Source organism: Urocitellus parryii, chromosome 12 (assembly GCF_045843805.1).
Source record: "Urocitellus parryii isolate mUroPar1 chromosome 12, mUroPar1.hap1, whole genome shotgun sequence".
In the NCBI taxonomy this organism is placed as follows: domain Eukaryota; kingdom Metazoa; phylum Chordata; class Mammalia; order Rodentia; family Sciuridae; genus Urocitellus; species Urocitellus parryii.
Window position 1 is genome coordinate 42,058,335 of NC_135542.1, and position 19,440 is coordinate 42,077,774.

A 19,440-nucleotide genomic window follows, 5' to 3' on the forward strand; every position below is an offset into this window, starting at 1 on the left:
GTCTAGAGATACTGCTCAGTGACAGCACTCTTGGGTTCAATCACCAATATTATTAGAATTAAAAAAAAAACCTAACCATATACTCAGGAAAGATACATCACCATTTTCAACATAAATTAAAAGGCAGATAAATACAAAATGCATTTGTATACCAAGATTGTAAAAGGTTTTAGAAAATGCGTGTCTACCACTTTCAAACAAACAACAGAAGTATGCCTTCTAAAACTATGACAGATATACAATAGCTTCCACTACTGAATTCCTCTTAAACATTTAACTAAAAGGAAAAAGCATTCAAAGCCAATGAAGAATTTCCACCGGAGGCAGTCAAAAGAAATGTGATGATATTTATCAGATTGTGCTTTTTATTTTAACCTTAGCTATCCCACAAAAGATATGATATGGTTTAAAGGTAATACCTGTAACAACGAGCCATAAATTTAAAAACAAACTAAGGAGAAAGATTTTGAAACTGAAGTTTAGCACTATGAAAATAACTCATTTTAATTTTAAAAAATCCTAACACTATTTTCTTCCAGTGAAAGCATAAGGCAATTCATACAAAGAATTTAAAGAAAATATGTTTCTGGGGCTTCTTTCCAGGAAAGGAAGGAAGGAAGGAGGGGTGGGTCATTTAAATCACATTCTAACTTATACTTTCACAAATTATTATTTTTTCTCAAGTATTTCTGAATGAGTGTTTTAGATGATTTAACAAAACACATCATTCAAAGCCTGGATTCTGACATAATATTAATCAATATTTGCAATGCTTTTTAAATGTGGAAAAAAGCATATTATAATAATGTAGATTCAAAATGTGTGTCTATTACTGATTTTGTAAGGGACACTTTAAACTTCGGAGATGTTAAAGAAAAATAATCCTTGGGGGGTGGGGGGGAAGCCATGTAGTGGAGCACTTGTTTCATGTGCACCGAGTCCTGGATTTGATTCCCAGCACCACAAGAAAAAATATATATATTCCTTAGCCAAAAATTAAAAGAAAAACTCAAGGTAACAATTTTTGTTTGTTTTTAACCAATTAAGTAACAATCAGCACATTTCTTGATTTATTCCCTATTTATAAAAATAATATGCACTCATTTTGAAAATAAATTTTAAAATTGGAGAGATATCAAGAGATTAAAAAGAAAGCCCTGCCAGCCTAATCCTAATGACCTCCCACCAACAAAGATTACTCTTCAGCTTACCAGTTGTAGACCTCCTACAGCTAACTTCTCCAGAGGTATGTGAAAAGATGTGTGCTTCTGAGCATTGACCTGTGTGCCATTTCAGGGCTGGCTCTGGCAGGAGACCTGTGCCACAGACATTGGGCTCTGCCTCAGCCTTTAGGGAGGCTCAAACATCGGAGCTCTGAGTCTACTGCCTGGTTCTAATGCTGTGAACTTCTGGTGTTTCTTCCACGGTGAAGCAAAAGTACCTAGACACTTTACCATCTAAAGAATACCTTATGTAATAAGAGCTGTCTCTTGAGGTTTTAACAATCATTTCTTACAACTCACCTTTTATTTTTTTTCTCTTCTCAGTAAAGAGCCTCCAGTTAGGATTAAGGTCATCATAGCCTGGCTAAATATGAAAATATACACATGACTTCTTGAGTCAACTATGTAAGAAAATTGTGAGCAAATCATCAACAGTTATGGAATTTTAAATAACCAAATACAGAGATGATGCTTTTCTATGATCTTGGTTACAATTAACTGAAATCTTCCTCAACTTAGTCGTCTGGAAAAGCAATTTTTCTTAGAGTTCACGTGGGCACAGGCAGGTATTGTGACTCAGTTTTATAAATGAAATAGAATGCATAAGAACAATAAGTTAACAAATGTACAATTAACACAAATGAAAGCAAAATAGAGTAAGAATTCACTCTACACACATACCCCACCCACCCTATATAATAGGAGAAAGACAGCAATGTTGTTGTGACTCAACATTAGCCTGGGTGGTCATTCAAATTCAGCCCCATATAAACTGAGCAACCTCTCCAGGTCTTGTCTTCAGAGCACAAAGACCTGACTGGACAACCTCCACGTTGTCCACTAATTCTAACTTTCTATGACTAAAGATTTACTAAGTAAAAGAACATAATCATGCAATCTTCAAAGTTAATCCATTCATATTCTAAAATCAAGGCAACATGGTATTATGCTTTGGGAACATAATAGCATGTCAATCTCTCAAATATCATTAAGTCAAATACACTATTGGCTCCGTGTTTCTTACTTCATCTCCAAAGTTACAACAGCATGGAAAAGACTAGTTAAAAAATCAGTTTTTTTTAATTGGAAATCTTAAATCTTAGAAAACAGTTGCCAATAGGTCTACTATAGTTTACAACAATTCGTTATATATGTTAAGAAAGAACAAAAGAAAGAGTTTGGAGATTCCCAACATAAAGAAATGATAAATGTTCAGGATCCTTGAGATGGATATCACAATTGCCCCAATTTGATCATTATCTATTATACACATGTATCAAGGTATCACACTGTACCCTATAAATATGTACAATTATTGTGTCAATCAAAATTAAAATATTGGGAGTTTATCAATTGTTTGTGATCCAGGAGTCATCTTGGGACTGCAGTGTGGTGGAGCCTATGGAAACTGAAACCCAGATCTGTGCTGTTAATATTGGTCTCCCTCTCAAAGGGAAGATACTAGAAACCTTCAGGGACACTATAAGTCTACAGGGTAGAAACTGTACTGCCTCTGATGAACACAGATAAATGGGAAGAGACACAAACAACATAAAAAAACAAGGGAATAAAACTCTCCAAACAAACCAAGATGCTCCAATAATAGAATCCATTGACAGTACAGTAGAAGAAATGTCAGAAAAGGAGTTCAGAATGTACTTGGTAAAACTGCTCTGCGACTTAAAGGATGATATAAGAGCAAATACAGGTAGCAAAAGATCACTTCAATAAAGAGATCCTGAGAAGAAATCCTTAAAATGAAGCAATCAATAAGCCAAATTAAAAATTCAATGGAAAGCATCTCCCACAAATGAGACCACCCAGAAGATAGACGTCAGGCAATGAAGACAAAATATATCATCTTGAAAATACAGTTGACCGCACAGAGAAGATAAGTTGCGTAATATTCCCTCACCCAGACACAATGCCAGACCAGCAACTGCTAAAGCCAACAGAGTGGAGCCATTGTGACTACTTCTGGGCTGATAAGAAAAAAACGCAAAGCAATGGCACCATGGCTGGGTTCGAACTGCTGCTCCAAAAGCAACTGAAAGGCAAACAGATGTAGAAAGACATGTCTGAATTTGTCCAACAGAGGATAAAGACTGAAGAAGAATATGCAAAGAGCTTGGCTAAGCTCTCAGAGCTCCTTGGCTGTACAATAGGAAGGCTCTCTGGGAGAAGCATGGCCCCAGTTGAAGAGGAGTCTGGCAGATGAAGCACAGGTTCATCAAGATCTCTGCCAAGTGTCTCTGCGAGGTAGAGAAGCACCTAATGAACTTTCATGAGAAATTCAAGACTTGAAAAAGTATCTATGACCTCTACAAGCAACTCGAGAGTCACTAAGCATCAGTAGAGAAGGCCCAGAAAGCCCTTAGAGTCAACCGAGTTTCTTCAGTTGCTCTCTAACAGATGGGAACAAGGTCAATCTGACCAGCTTGATCTTAAATATCTAGCAGAACAGTTATAACCAAAGCACAGTCCATCCTTGGCATTCAAAAGAAAAAAAATAGCTCTTCTAATGTAACTTAAGATGTACACTTGTTAACCCCACAAAAAAAACAAGACTGGAGACTACAGAAGAGAAGATTCTTAGGCAGGAGTACCCGATCACTAATGAGAGAAACTGCCAGGGTCAGAAGTTTTTAGTTTAAGGCCCGAGATCTTCCTAACCTCCTACACAGGTAGACTTAATCAATGTTTGCTAATATGATTATCTAGCCCTAAGTAACAGAAATAAAGGGATCTCTACTAAACACAGGAGGTCATACCAATAAAAACATTTTACAACAATCAGATAGTATTAAGTAGCTTAACTACATCTTATGGGAAGTCTGTGATAGTAAAAATAAAGTGTTGTATTTACATTCCCAACAACTCTGGCAATGTTAAAGATTTACATTTTCAAATAACCTTGTCCTCCCCCAGCTTTGTTATGGGGACAACTGCTCAGATCTTGCACCTCCTAGTGAGAGTTTATTCATTTCTATCATCTGCATGATATTCACTAACATGTTCCAGATGCAACATTTATTCTATATTGATCTCATATCTTTTTGTTCCTATCTCAGAAGAACCCACCCCCAGATGACTTTACAACCTGTTCTTTTTGGAACCAGAATTTTTCCACGGACCCTTCCACCAACCCAATTTCTAAAAGGGGACTCCAAACTGTTTGCCCGACCCTACATCATTCCCTCTCAGCTTAAAGCAGCAAGAGTGTTTCATCGGGGCTGGGAATGTGGCTCAGCGGTAGCGCGCTCGCCTGGCATGCGTGCGGCCCGGGTTCGATCCCCAGCACCACATATCAACAAAAGATGTTGTGTCTGCCGAGAACTAAGAAGTAAATATTAAAAAAAAAATTTAAAAAAAAAAAAAAAAAAAGAGTGTTTCATCGCCCTTTTTCCTTATAGTAAGGTGTCCCTAAAATTGGATGGGGGAGTGAAGCAAAAATTACAGATAGGCAGTCAGTGTAGATAATTGGGTCAGATCACAAAAATAGAGGCCAGTTTGGGTCCAGAAAGTTGGAGTCCACCTCTGAGAGAATGAAATGTTAATGCCTCCAGAGCCTTTTGATTACCAAAATAACCTGTGTATACTGCCCCTCCCTTATCCATCCTTTGTCAAACCTAAACACAATATACTGGGAACGAAAATGGAGCAAACTATGTTATGATCATTTATGTCACTATTACATAAATAAAATGCACTAATAACAGACCACTTTTCCTTGATCTTGGATCTTTGTTTCTGAAGTCTCCAAGACCCTGTGAAACTTTGTTTAAATCAATGTGCTTCGGGTGGGAGGAATGAACCCCAGGGCACTTGACCACTGAGCCACATCCCCAGCACTTTTTTAAATATTTTATTTACAGACAGGGTCTCCCCATTAGTTGCATAAGGCCGGCTTTGAACTCAGGAACCTCTTGACTTTTTGTTATAGGAGTTTCAGCTATAACCCTTATTCAACTCCGTCAGTTTCTGTTGCCCGCTGTGGGTCAGTTGACAAGGTCTACAGATGAAATCCTGGAACTGCTACTGACAAAAGTCAATGAAAAGTAAGAACTGTTTTACCAACTCTAACCCTTCTGAATCTCTGCCTATAATGCCTGGTTAAGAACAAAAAGTACAAGCTGTCTTTCCAAATTCTAGATATCAGGAAAAAAAATCATTTGTTATTAAATGAACCTGTCTGTTGTGACATTCATATAGTGAGGAAAGGAATCATCCTTCTGCCCCAATATATTCTTGCTACTGCATATCTACAAACAATCATGCTGCCATCACTTAATGCAGCAGTAGTCTAGGGGAAGGTCCTAAGAACATGGATAGAGGTTTTATATAGAAAGGCTACTAGGACTAAAGCAATGTTTTTTTTTTCCACATCTAAAGATTTTGATGTATTTTTACAAGTGGAATCTAAATATAATAAAATCTCTACTCTCCATCAAACTCCTGAAAGGAACATTTCAAATGAATTTTTCATTCCACATTTATTAGTATTTAATATGCTTTGCCTAAAAAAATTCTGTGGATAAAATACATTTCATGAAATACTTAATGGCCATTCTCAAAGAGCTCATAGTTTAGGAAAGTTGTGAAAATAGCTGTGGATTATATCAAGAATCACAAACTGTCATCTTCCCATTGATCCTTCATTGATTCATCCACTTAACAAAGTTAGTCTAACACCTACTATGCTTAAAGAAATAAAATGGGAAATATATTTGTCTATTCCCATTTCTAGATCTACAGAAATACAAATAGGCAAGTAAATAAAACATTAGAGGAAAATTAAGGCTAAAAACGAGATAAAGATAAATATAACATACGGGAAATGTTTGAAATGAAAATCATTTAAGCCATTTTATTCTATTCCAGACGTGAACAAAAATTAAGACTCACAGATTTCTAGCCAGATGGATTTTCATATTGACAATGAAAGCTGAAGCATTTAATCAACTCAAAACTGAATAGAAGTAAATCAGAATAGGCACTTCCATAACTATCTTTAATCATTAGGTTTTACAGAGAAAATAATCACACAAAGTGTATTATAAAAACTAATAAAGCGGCAAGTTGCATGAAGAAAGCCCCAAATGAGCTGAACACAGAATTTTGGAAAAGAGGCTCAGGGCAGCAGTCACATTAGTTTCTTCTGAGGCAACATTTGAGCTAAAATTATAAGCTGACTGTATTTGTATTACCAGGATAATCTGTTATGAACTAATTAGCTTATAATCTGTCCACTGATTTCCTAGAGCAGCCATTAGAAGAGGCAAAGCTCTGCTCTACCTGGCTGACCCCAGCTCACCTGATGATGGCAAGAGGAATGAGAAAACTCCAGCTACGTCCGTTTTCAAAGCCTGCATTTATCTTTAAAGGAGACACTACACATTTGGTAAACCACAGTCTTCCAGTTTTCACTTATTACTCTAAAATGCACATGTCTAAGTCCTCTGCGTAATAAACCACATGACTCCAGAAGATGTTGCTCATATATACTGCAAAGTGATAACTCTCCCCGGTGTTCCCTTTAACTCATACGCCCATGGGTAGAGGGGGGAAGATCAGTATTTTATCTAAGCGTAAAAAACTTGAAAACTTAAACCAGTTAAAGCAAAAAATAAAAAGAAAGGCCAGTGGTTGGGAGAGAGTATTGGGGACTGAAACAGAATTGTATTCCTGCATGTATGATTATGTCAAAATGAATCCCACTATTTTAATTAAAATGCACTAATAAAAACATTAAAAAGGGATAAAATTAGTTTAAATATGCACTGGAAGTGATGAAGTCAGAAACCTGAATCAAAATGGAATCTTGATTCTAATAGTGATTTTAGGTTATTCTTAGCACCATTCTCATCTATTAAAATGGGTATAATACATCTTTTTATGAGTAGGAATGCTATGAAATAAACAAAAATATGAAACTTACTCTGTAAATAGCTAAGCCTTACTAAAATTTCCAAGAATTTTTCTCCTAGCACTACCTGTGAATTCTGTTTTTTCCCTCCAAGCTTACATTTTCATGATATTAACATGTTATTTTACCTTGTATTTATAATTTCCCTTGCAAGACTATGCATACCTCAAGGTTAGTGTACTTCCTACACTAGAACTTAGTAGAAATTCAGTGAACAATTTAACTTTTTAATTTGGTACCAGGGATTGAACTCAGGGGCACTCAACCACTCAGCCACATCCCTAGCCTTATTCTGGGTGTTTTTGTTTTGGGGGGGCAGTGCTGGGGATTGAACCCAGAGCCTTGTGGATGCAAGGCAGGTATTCTACCAAGTGAGCTACGTTCCTAGCTGAGACAGGGTCTTACTGAGTTGCTTAGTGCCTCGCCATTACCATTGCCGAGGCTAGATTTGACCTCATGATCCTCCTGCCTCAGCCTCCAGAGCTGCTGGGATCACAGGAGTGTGCCGCTGTGTCCAGCTGAACAGTTCAACTTTTATTTCACAATTATGTTATTAAGATTACAAAGTATTTATAAATTATACTTAACACACTAGATTTTATTCACACATACAGTGAAGTCCCAATTGAAAACAATTACCGACCTGGGGTTGTAGCAAAAAAGTAGAGAGCACTCACTTAGCATGCATGAGGCACTGGGTTCAATCCTCAGCACTACATGAAAATAAAGGTACTGTGTCTACCTACAACTAAAAAAATAGTTTAAACAATTACTTATTTTCCTAGAACACAAGTGGAAGACAGTAGTTATACAAACTCCTCTTGCTGGAAAATAGTGACCACCTCCAACCCAGGCCCCACTATGTCACAAGTCTCTACATATCTATTATAAAGCTAAGTGTTTCCAGTGAGAAACTTTCAATTATTAATTCTAATACCTGGTACACACTAACTTCTTAAGAGCTGAGCACATATAAGAGGGCTGCAAAAAGGTCTGCATTATATTCACTGAGAAAAACAATTTATCTGTGTTTTTAAAGATTAAATAAGAATCAATGCCAAAATGAATCAAACAATATGATTCGTGCTTTCTTAATCTATTAAAAAGAAATCTCATCTTTCAAATAATAGAGTGTTCCTAAACTGTAAGGACACGCCTAATACTGTGGGAATAAAAATGTGTGTTGGACATGCTGGCATTCACTGGCTTAAGTTTCTCTCACTTTTTCAATATATTTTCCCACATGAACAGAGTCAGAAAGTTGAAATCAAATCTTAGCTTGCTACATAACATAGAACAAAGCAAATGCTCATTAGGTAACAGCTAATGTTAGAGTAAATTTTGTAATAAGAAAAAATCATACGTGCACCTTCATCCTTTCAAGCTATAAAGGTCTGAAATAAGCGAACTCAAAGAAACCAGTGTGTCTGTGAAGAGGATGAAACCTCAGAGATAATGATGGAATAAAGAAAACTACGATCAAACAGCAGAACAGCTAAGACAAAAGCAGCGGACAGGGAGAGGAGGGTCCAAGAGTACAGCACTTGACGATCAGACTAGAAGGGATGACAAGTCAACAGAGGAGTTTGCATTTTTACCAGTCACAGGATTTAAGATAAATAAATATAAATGCCTTCCCAATCCCCAACTCTAGACCTAAATTTCTTTTGAGGCTAAAACTGGCTGGGATCTCAGAGGGCAGAGTCTGTTCTATCCAGATAGCCTTTGTCCAGGCTGAGCAGCTGCTTGAAAAGGGAAGGCTTGGCACCCCTGGCCTGTGGTGCTGCACAGCAGGGATGGCGATCCCAGCAGGACTCGGTTCTTTAACTAGCTAAGCTCCCTAAGCAAAGGGCATCATAACCCGCAGGATGGCCTGCAGAATGGCAACCAAGTCAGTTTCTAGTTCTGAGACTCCCAAAAAGCTACTTTTTCCCATTTTTGCAGACATTAAGGGAAAAAAATCTACGTCAACCAAATCAGAACTGACAAATAACACTAACAATTTGTGAAGTTTTAATAAGTGACGCAACTAGCTTGAGAATCAAGTTGCATCCCTCCCGACAGATCGACTTAAAAATGTTCTATTTGAGCACTGTTCAGGGAGCAATTGAATCAAAAGCACAGAAGGTATGTGCTCAATTATCAAACTATGGCATTTCCTCCTGCGTTCCCCTTCTAGAAGCTCAGCATACGCAAGGATGGAGTCAAACTTATACCTTGAACTCATCTCTTCTTACCATGTACCTCCTCTATTTTTGAAATCCCCTCCTTTTGTATCCCGTAACATATCTGAATGCATGTTTTAAAACCATGGGGAAAATTACATTTATTCCTTCCCAGGTTTCAAGATTTTTAAGCGATGTTTTAAGTTTCTTTCGTAGTCAACTATAAAAATCTAATAACATTAAAAAGTAATGAATCATAATGACACTGATTGGCAATTAATGACAAAAAAGCCTAACCAGTCAAAAAGTTGAGTGTATGCCAATAAAATGCAATTTATCTTTGCAGGCAATAAAGGGGCCCCAGAATCTCAGTAAACAAAAGAGCACACTAATAAATTTTGCAATGAATAGTTCTTATACTGTATACATGACATTCTAGGATACTCAGAAGATGAAATATTAAGAATGCTTCAGGAATTGATCGATATTTTTATTAGGTAAATGAAAATAACTTAGGAAAACAAAGCCCGGAGGGGAAAACATCTATTATTCAAAGGTTTTCACCATTTAAAAACATGTTGCCCAAGCATAAAAATTTCCCAAGTATCAGAAGAACATCAGGATCCTTCCAAGGAAGCTGAATACTCTATCAGCACACATTGACAACCATGAAACATACACAATATTTTTGGATCAATTACCTAAATAATGTCTTTTTCTGAATAAAGATGGAAAACAGACTCCATATATCAAGCCTCAGGAAGTACAACATGAAATATGTCATACAAATTAAACTATAATCCCATCTCCAGACAGTTCAACAGTTTGGTGAAAGCTCTGATGCCCGACATATCTTGCTAAAGATGTTAAGCAGTTATGACAGGTGATCACTCTACAGGAAAGAAATAAAGTAACTTAGCTATAGTTTCAAAGCAGAAAGAATGAATGTGCCTTATATTTCGCTACCGAGACAGTAGGCTGAGCAGCACCTCTTCATCTAAAACAGATCCAGTAAGACAGAACAGTAGACGTGTGGAAACTAAATTAATTGAAGGTGAAGGGAAGCTAGGAGGGGGAAAAAAAATCCTCCCTCTATCTGTGTACAAGAAAAAAAGGTGGGGGCTGGGGTTGTGGCTCAGCAGTAGGGCACTCACCCAGCACATGCAAGGCCCTGGGTTCAATTCTCAGCACCACATAAAATAAAGGCATTGTGTCCATATACAACTAAAAAAATTTTTTTAAACATTTTAATCTGAGAATACAGTAGAAAAATGTAGAACATTAAACAGCGACAAGAGGTGGGAGGGAAAGGGAGAGAGAAGGTAAATTGTATGGAAACGGAAGGAGACCCTCATTGTTATACAAAATTACATAAGAGGAAGTGAGGGGAAAGGGGAAAAAAAGGAGAGAAATGAATTACAGTAGATGGGGTAGAGAGAAGATGGGAGGGGAGGGGAGGGGGGATAGTAGAGGATAGGAAAGGCAGCAGAAAACAGACACTAGTATGGCAGTATGTAAAAATGTGGATGTGTAACCGATGCGATTCTGCAATCTGTATACGGGGTAAAAATGGGAGTTCATAACCCACTTGAATCAAATGTATGAAATATGATATGTCAAGAGCTATGAAATGTTTTGAACAATAATAAAAATTTTTTAAAAAGAAATGTAGAGTCACTTTCTTTTTCCGTTATTCTGAAAAAAAATTAGTAATTCTGACATTGATCCTTTCAGATCATTCAAGAAATATACTCTAATTTTAGAATCATAAAACTATCCAAAGATGATCTGTCCATGGGCAAATGGTGGGAAATTCAAGATGAGAGTAGAATTAATCCTTAAAATGATAAAATGTAAAGTAACCAGAGAGTAAAAAAGATTTATATCATACTACAGGTAGTTGAGGAAAGATTTTTCTTTAAGCCTCCACTATCACGATGTATGGCTATAAGCATGTTTTAAGACCACGGGGTTTTAAACCAAGTTCAAGTTTATGATCTAATTCCTCCTTCCCCTTATAAATTTAAATTATTTATAAGTGCTAATTCAACCCGTTACTAAAAAACAAAAACCATCTAATCCTTGAAACTGGTCATTTCAGGACAATAAAATGAAAATGTTCCATCTTTGTCTATGTTAGGGCAACTCATCTTTGAGTTAAGAGAAGGGAATTCCTTTCAAGTCTCAAAGCATATGATTAAAATTAGCAATATGTATAAAGAATTGTAACCCTTTAAGAATTTTACCTTCCAAATCCTTGACCATACTGACTTTTGCTGAAATCTTAACATTTTCATTCTGTATTTTTAGAATGTAAAGGGTGGTGGGGGAGAACAGTTCAACTAATAGACAACACCTGGTATACAGAGTGTATTGAACCACACATTAAAATCAGTGCATGCAGCTGGGCCCGGTGGTATACACATCTATTCCAAGCAACCCAGAAGGCTGAGGCAGGAGAATCTCAAGTTCAAAGCCAGCCTCAGTAAATTAGAGAGGCCCTAAGCAATATCCTGTCTCTTAAAAAGTAAAAAGGGCTGGGGATATGGCTCAGTGTTTAGCACCCCAGGTTCAATACCCGGTACAAGAAAAGAAAAAAGAAAAACAGATTTTTTTTCCTTATACACAGATTTAGGGAGGATTTTCCCCCCTCCTAGCTTCCCTTCACCTTCAATTAATTTAGACTCCACAAGTCTACCATTGTGTCTTATTGGGTCTGTTTTAAATGAAGAGGTGCTGCTCAGTTTATAGTCTCAGGGAAATACAAAGGCACATTTTTTCTTTCTGTGTCTATTATTAATTTGTCCTACTTTATTGACATCAACTGATAGTATAATTTAACTGAAAAACAGGACAGTTTGGAATGATGAAACTAATGTGGGTGCTATAAAAAAGAAAATTGAACAAACTGAAGTACTATAACAGTAGTCACTCATAAAAGACATACCTGCTCATTTTGATGCCACATTCCTTGTTGCTTCAGAGACGGGATGGCCCAGATGCTCAGTTTCCCTGAGAAATGAGTGGCTGCAAGGAGGCTTCCTTGTGGTGAAAGGCTCATCTTGAAGATTCCATCCTGTACAGTCATAAGGTCAGAGCAAAGGCACAAACAAATCTCATAATCGACAGTCATCAGGGGTGCCATGTTATAAATGATTGTTAGTCCCTGGGAGTTCTACCCACTTCATATGCTTGTGCTCCAGCCTATCCCCTGACCTTAAAGTTTTTGTCTATTTTATAGCAGCAAAATCAACACAAAACCCTAAACCCAAATATGCAAATATTCTAAAAATTATCATGAGTTATCAAAAACTTTTACAGGTTTTTAATAGATTATGAATTCCTTAAAATGTAGACCCACATATGGGAGTGATGGTTAAGGGATAGAGGGTCATTACCAGGATAATAAAAGTTATAAAATGAATAAAACTAAGATGGTTACAAAGTTCTGTGCACATATTAAAAAATCAGCGAATTGTATCCTTGAAATGAGTGAACTGTAGTGTATGTGAATAATATAAAGCTGTTCACAAAAAAAGGCATTAAACCACATGTTTGCTTAATGAAATTTCCTCTAGCTTCCTGCTGACATTAAACCACTAGCTCAAATGTCCATTTGATTTTTTCTTAATTAAAACACTAATTAAAGCTTTCTACTACTGGCAGTAATATTTAGAGTAGAAACTGTACCTTCTCTCAAATATTGTATTAAAACTTATCTGTCCTTTCTGAGAGAGGGGATTTTTTTAATGTCAAATATCAGATCTCTGTACTAAAATGAATTTAAACTGCTTCACTCTCTTCAACTGCCCATCATCTACATGGAATAATTAAAAAGGAGTGATCTGTTTTCTACGCCTTTTGATACACATGCCATATTAAAATAAAAGTACTGAATTCTAGGTTAAACACTCAACATTCTGAATTACTACCTATTTTTAAAGAAATCTCAAATCAATAAAAGGTTATTTTATAACTATAGCTCTTCTAACATCCCAGAATTACATATTAAATATTACATATTCAAGAATAAATATTGCATGCCAAGTACTGTTGTATACTCTGGGAAGTCAGTGAACAAATTCATGCCCACAAAGAGTTTAGTACACATTTTAGCCAATTGATTTTGAAGTCTCATTAAAATAATAAAATTTTTTAATGTATCCTTAAAATTAAGAGAAAAATCATCTTGAAAAGCCTGGTTAACAACTCAGAAAAAAAAACTGTCAAAGTATGAAAAGAAAATGTAAAAGTATGAAAGACAAAAGTTTTTAGAATAAAAAAATTTTCTAAGCCAATATCTTCTATAATACTCTGATTATTAATAAATCCTTTAAAAGGTAATATATGCCAGTCAGACATTGATTATTTAAAGGCATGTAAGTTTTGTGTACATTAAACCACAATTTAAAAGAACCTGTAAGCTACTAGTTCTATAATTATGGATATAAAAATAGATCAACAGCTGCCACCATCATTTATTGTTAACATGACAACCACTGCCCTTAATGCGCTCAAAGTGTGTGTGTGTGTGTGTGTGTGTGTGTGTGTAAAACCTGATAGCAAAACCAAGAAGTAAATAGAAAATTGCACTAAGAAGTGGAAAAATGAACTAAATATTTACAATATAGTTACTGCATAGGAAAGTAGATCCCTTTTAAAAATGTATTAATACTCTCAAGAAGAAGACAGTGTAAAAGAGAAACAATTACCAAACTTGCTACCAAACTTGAGTAATAAAATAGATCATTCTTCGTGAAATAAAAATATATAGCCAGGCATGGTGGTGCACACCTGTAATCCCAGAAGCTCAACAAGATGAAGCAGGAGGATCACAAGTTCAAAGCCAGCCTCAACAGTTTAATGAGGCCCTAATCAACTTAGGGAGACCCTATCTCAAAATTAAAAATAATTTTTTAAGAAGGGCTGGGGAATACCTAATTAAAATAATTTTTTTAAGAAAGGGCTGGGGATGTGGTTCAGTGATTAAGCATATCTGGGTTAATCCCTAGGGTCCCTTCCCCCGAAAAAAGTAATATATAGTCTTGGTTACTTTTAATAACAATAAATCTTGGTTTCTGTTTCTTCAATTACCCAACTAAATATTTAGACAATAGTCAGAGAGGTTATAGAAAAAGCACCGATTGTGGGCTGGAGTTGTAGCTCAGTAGTAGAGCTCTTGCCTAGCAAGTGTGAGGCACTGGGCTTGATCCTCAACACAACATTAAAGTAAAATAAAGGTATTGTGTCCATCTACAACTAAAAAAAAAAGCACTGACCACAAGCGAACTTGGTAGGCCATTTGTCTTAAAGCTTCAATTTCTTCACCAATAAAAAACAGGCATCATGATGCCAGTAATGCCAGTTTCCTGTGAGGTTGTATGGAAAGTGCTGGTCAGAAAGAGTTCATAATTTAAGATATTCTCTTTTAGCCCTCAAAAGCTCTAAAATTGCTGCACTAAAAATATGAGCTGTAAGTATTTCTAGGCTGGAAACTTATGGGTACAAAATAAGATACATAATATTCAGATGTTTACTGGGAAGTACTGGGTTTAGAATGTTAAATTTGAAAAGTTCAAACAGTTAAGGATGCCAGTACAGTATGTTCATAAGTGAGGATGAAAATACAAGGAAATTAATAGTTTGCTTTCCTTTTGTTCCATCACAGAGAATCCTAAAAGTCGAGTTCTATCACAAGAGAATAACCAATAACACAGGTTGAAACTACACAAGCTGGAGTTCAAAGGAGTTGAATGGGATCAAAGGAAGATGGTCATTTACAGATTGAACAGACTTACTCCTGCCTAATGGTATGCCAAGGCAATTAATGAACACTTTGAATGACATACCAGACAGGATATAGAGAAGAGCTGTGAATATCAAGCCTCCAAATAATTCCTGTTCTAAACATTACTAAACCTATCAGTCCAAATAAAATAAACATGGAAAACAAGACACAAGTGCCTATGGATTCACTACCAACAAACCGATGCATTCCAGTGGTGTTGTCTGAGAGTATCCCAAACTCTACTTCTGTTACAAAGCCTTCCCCTTTCTGCCTGAGGAACTATTCCTCCCTTCACCATTAAACAAGTGTCAGAGTTGAATGCTCCTTCTGCTCTTCAGTAGCACTGTATGCTTTGTGAGAGGGAAGGTCACAGAAGGCCATGTCTTGCTCTTGTCTGAGTCTGTCTCACTACACATAAGGGCTCCTTGAGGGGGGGCCTTTTGTGCATCCTTCTATTCTCTAGCTCTGAGAAAGTGCTTGCTGACTGATGAAATAAATGAATACTGAAATTCCACATTCTCGCTTAATTACAGTCAGATTTTTTTAAATGAATATTTTAATTTTATTAAAAATAAAGTTATTATTTAGATAATACTAGGAACAATGAGAAAAGGATCCAGGGAGAAAGGCAAAGTAATGCTTCTTTTCATGGTAATGAAAAGACCAATAGAGGCAACACAGTAAATTAGAAAAAATGAACTTCAAGGCAAAAGCCAAGTTATTTAGCCTTGCCTATGTTTCTTTGTCTACAAAATAAAGAAAATTTCATGAAATAATTAAAAATACAGGGCATGGGGGTAGTAAAGATGGTGGAATGAGATGGATACAGCTACCCCAGGTACATGTATGACTACAAAATGGTGTGACTCTACTTCATGTACAAAGTGAAACATTCTGCTCCATTTGAGTATAATGTATCAAAGGATTCTGCTGTCCTGTATAACTGATTAGAATAAAATATACATATAAATTTTTTTAAATCTAAGAAATTATAGAAGACAATATGGATTTTATTATGGGGTACCAGATTAGCTTCATTACATTAAAAGTTCTCACAAAATAAAATAAATGAATGCTAACTAGAAAAGAGTTCAAATATGCAAAGGACTAAGAAAAAAAGTGACTTTCTAGACACAAAGAACAGTGAGGGCTTTTGCTCATCACTACAGACAGAATGGCAAGTCTATCCAGACTACATGATTAAGCTTAAGTCAATGGCAGAGAAATAATTAGGGCCTAAAATTTAAAATATATGAAATACAAATGGTGAAACAGAATGCTTATTACATTTCTCCCCTTGGCTCAGTAAATAAATTGAAGAAGTAGAAAAATCAGGCTATTTGATTCTTCCTATAACAGGAATAGGAACTGATTCTCCCTTGTAGGTCAAGATTATTTTGAGAGTCACACCGAGAGTAAATATAACTAGATCCCCTGGAGGCAATTCCGATATGTATCACTAATATTCAGAATGAAACTGTCCAACTCAATTGTCATGGACCCATGCTTCTCTAACAAATCAGTAAAATAAATGATACCCGAAACCTTAAATCAACGTGGCTCCTTCTCATCTCTTGGAACAAAAGTAATGTCAAACTTGATTATTTTTTTAGTTTTATGAGAAGCCAAAAAAAAAAAAAGTGATCTATTGTGAAAAAGAATTTTTAAAAATCCACAAGATTTTTTTTTAAAAAAATTCATAGATGTTAATCTTCTTATGCTCTTCCTCCCTGCTCTGTTCTTAGTTGCTCTCCTTATATCAAAGAAAATATTTGGCATTTGTTTTAGCGATTGGCTAGCTTCACTTAGCATAACATTAAACAGGTAGGAGAGTGGGAGGGAAAGAGAAGGGAAATTGCATGGAAATGGAAGGAGACCCTCATTGTTATATAAAATTACATATAAGAGGAAGTGAGGGGAAAGGGGGGAAAAAACAAGGGAGAGAAATGAATTACAGTAGATGGGGTAGAGAGAGAAGATGGGAGGGGGAGGGGAGGGGGGATAGTAGAGGATAGGAAAGGCAGAATACAACAGACACTAGTATGGCAGTATGTAAAAACCTGGATGTGTAACCAATGTGATTCTGCAATCTGTATGGGGGGGGGATGGGAGTTCATAACACTTGAATCAAATGTATGAAATATGATATGTCAAGAGCTATGTAATGATTTGACAATAAAAAAATTATAATTAGAAGATGTTAGATCTGTATTCAGTAGCATCAACAATTCACTTAAGGGACATCCGTTACATTAAATTTCAGCTTTTTTTGGCAAAAGCTATTGTTCTCTGATGAGCAGAAATAAGTAGTATCTTGTTTCACTCGAATCTTTAATTTTAAAGATTTGAAGAAAATGTTTATATTACAACAAATTTAGACAATATGGTTTAAAATCTCAAGATACAAATGAATTACATGCTGTCACTCATGTCTCTATATATTCAAAAGTCAATAGAAATAGTGGTACCATTCTCAAATTTTACATAGCAGTTTGCAGAATGGGACATAGACTTGTATACGTATTTGTGAGTCAATATGTATATTAAGGTTTTATTTTTGTAAAATGCTCCATGGCATCAGTGTCCAAACTGTGGGGGGGAAAAAATGTTTCTTCCTGATTCTATAATAAAATGAGGTAGTGTTGCCAGTGGGGGGAAAAAAGGAATTCATAGATATATGTATGCTTCTAGTAGAATTCTTTAGGCTATCTTCAGAACCCAAGAAAACTAGGCTCATTCTTTGTATTTCTCTTTAAAGTTTGTTTTTTTTTTTCCAGTTGAGATATACTAATGAATAGCCCTAAGTTTTTACTAGTGCATATATCTGCATAGTGTATAATTATGAATACACCCAGATGAAGATCTATAATATTCAAAGTTCACTCAACTTTTAACTTTACGGGTACTCTGGTGAAAATGAGAAGCACAAGGTTAAACAAATTTGCATTACCTGTTCTTGTCCCGGGCGACTGTAAAACTTGACACTTAACATCCTTAATAATCCTAGTGTCTTTGGTACCTACAAAATAAATGCACAAAGAAAAATTAATGAAAAAATCTGTCACTGTACACATTCTTATAAAAACAAATCTACAGCAAATCAAGTGTATATATTTTACAATTGTTAAGAAAATCTCCAACAGGTGTCAAGAATCAGATTCTTTTCAGTTCAGGGGGTGGGGGAACTACCAACTGGTAAAATCTTACAAAATATATCCAACATCCAATGGTTTCTTAAAATATAAAAAACAGTCTAATACAATTTATAAATATTACAATCTACCACAAGCTCTTAACTGAGGCTATCCCAGATTACCAGTTATCCTAGCACCACTACAGAAAATTTCAAAACTTCCAACAAATTTTATTCATTAAGAAACTCATTCTACACTCTTAAAATACTGGAGAAAATATCATTTAGAAATCAATATTTAAAATAACAATATAAGAGGCTGGAGTTATAGCTCAGTTGGTAGAGTGTTTGCCTACCATGCATAAGGCCCTAGGTTCAATCCCCAGCACAAAAAATAAACACAAGATTAATTTGTGTTTAGATTTAAGAACTATACTTATGAAACCAAGAAAGACAACTAATTTAAAAGCTGAAAAATAAGTGTTATTGAGCATGTCAACAATTTGTAACAATTATATATCACTAGTGGGAACACAAGGTACTATAGTCATTGTGGAAAAGTCTGATATTTCTCAAAGTTAAAGGGAAAATTATCATATGACCTAGCAATTCTTTTGTAGGTCTTTGCATAAATTAGAAACAGGTATTCAAAATACCTGTCCCTGAATACTCAGAAATATTGTGAACAATAGCTGAAAAGTGGAAACAACCCAAATATGCATTAATTAGTATATAAAAACATGTTGTTTATGTAAACCTATTATTCAGCCGTAAGAAGGAATGACGTAATGGTTGGACCTTAAAAACCTTTAATAAGTCAAAGAAGCCAGCTACCTGGGATCACATAAATGTATGATTCCACTTTGAAATATTCAGAAGAGGTAAAGTCTATAGAGACAAAAAGCCAGCCAGTGGTTTCCAGGAGCTAGGGAGAGGAGGGAAAAGGGATCAACTGTTTGATAACAGGTTCTCTTTTGGGATGGTAAAAATGACTTGAAAATAGATGGTATTGATGGTTTCACAACATAGTAAATGTACTATCACTGAATTGTACACTTTGAAATGGATATGCTTTATTTTATGCTACATGAATTTTGCCTTAGTTAAAGGGGGGATAGGGGTTGGGCAAAACAGATACTGTTAAATTGAGATTAAAAAGTGATGAGAAATTCTCAGTAGCTGAAGTAGTAATGGCCTAGCAACAT

At 35.7% G+C, this 19,440-nt stretch overlaps 1 protein-coding gene across 2 annotated transcripts in view; it reads right to left on the bottom strand.

Moving 5' to 3' along the window:
• Nbas (NBAS subunit of NRZ tethering complex) overlaps positions 1–19,440 on the bottom strand; it is a 324,194-nt gene that overhangs the window by 239,949 nt on the left and 64,805 nt on the right. For both annotated transcript variants that reach the window (XM_026396378.2, XM_026395637.2), the window contains 3 exons: positions 18,053–18,121; positions 12,262–12,390; positions 1,524–1,587 (listed from right to left, as the gene is read on the bottom strand). In XM_026396378.2, coding sequence (XP_026252163.2) covers positions 1,524–1,587; positions 12,262–12,390; positions 18,053–18,121 — 262 coding nt within the window. The remainder of the gene's footprint in view (positions 1–1,523; positions 1,588–12,261; positions 12,391–18,052; positions 18,122–19,440) is intronic.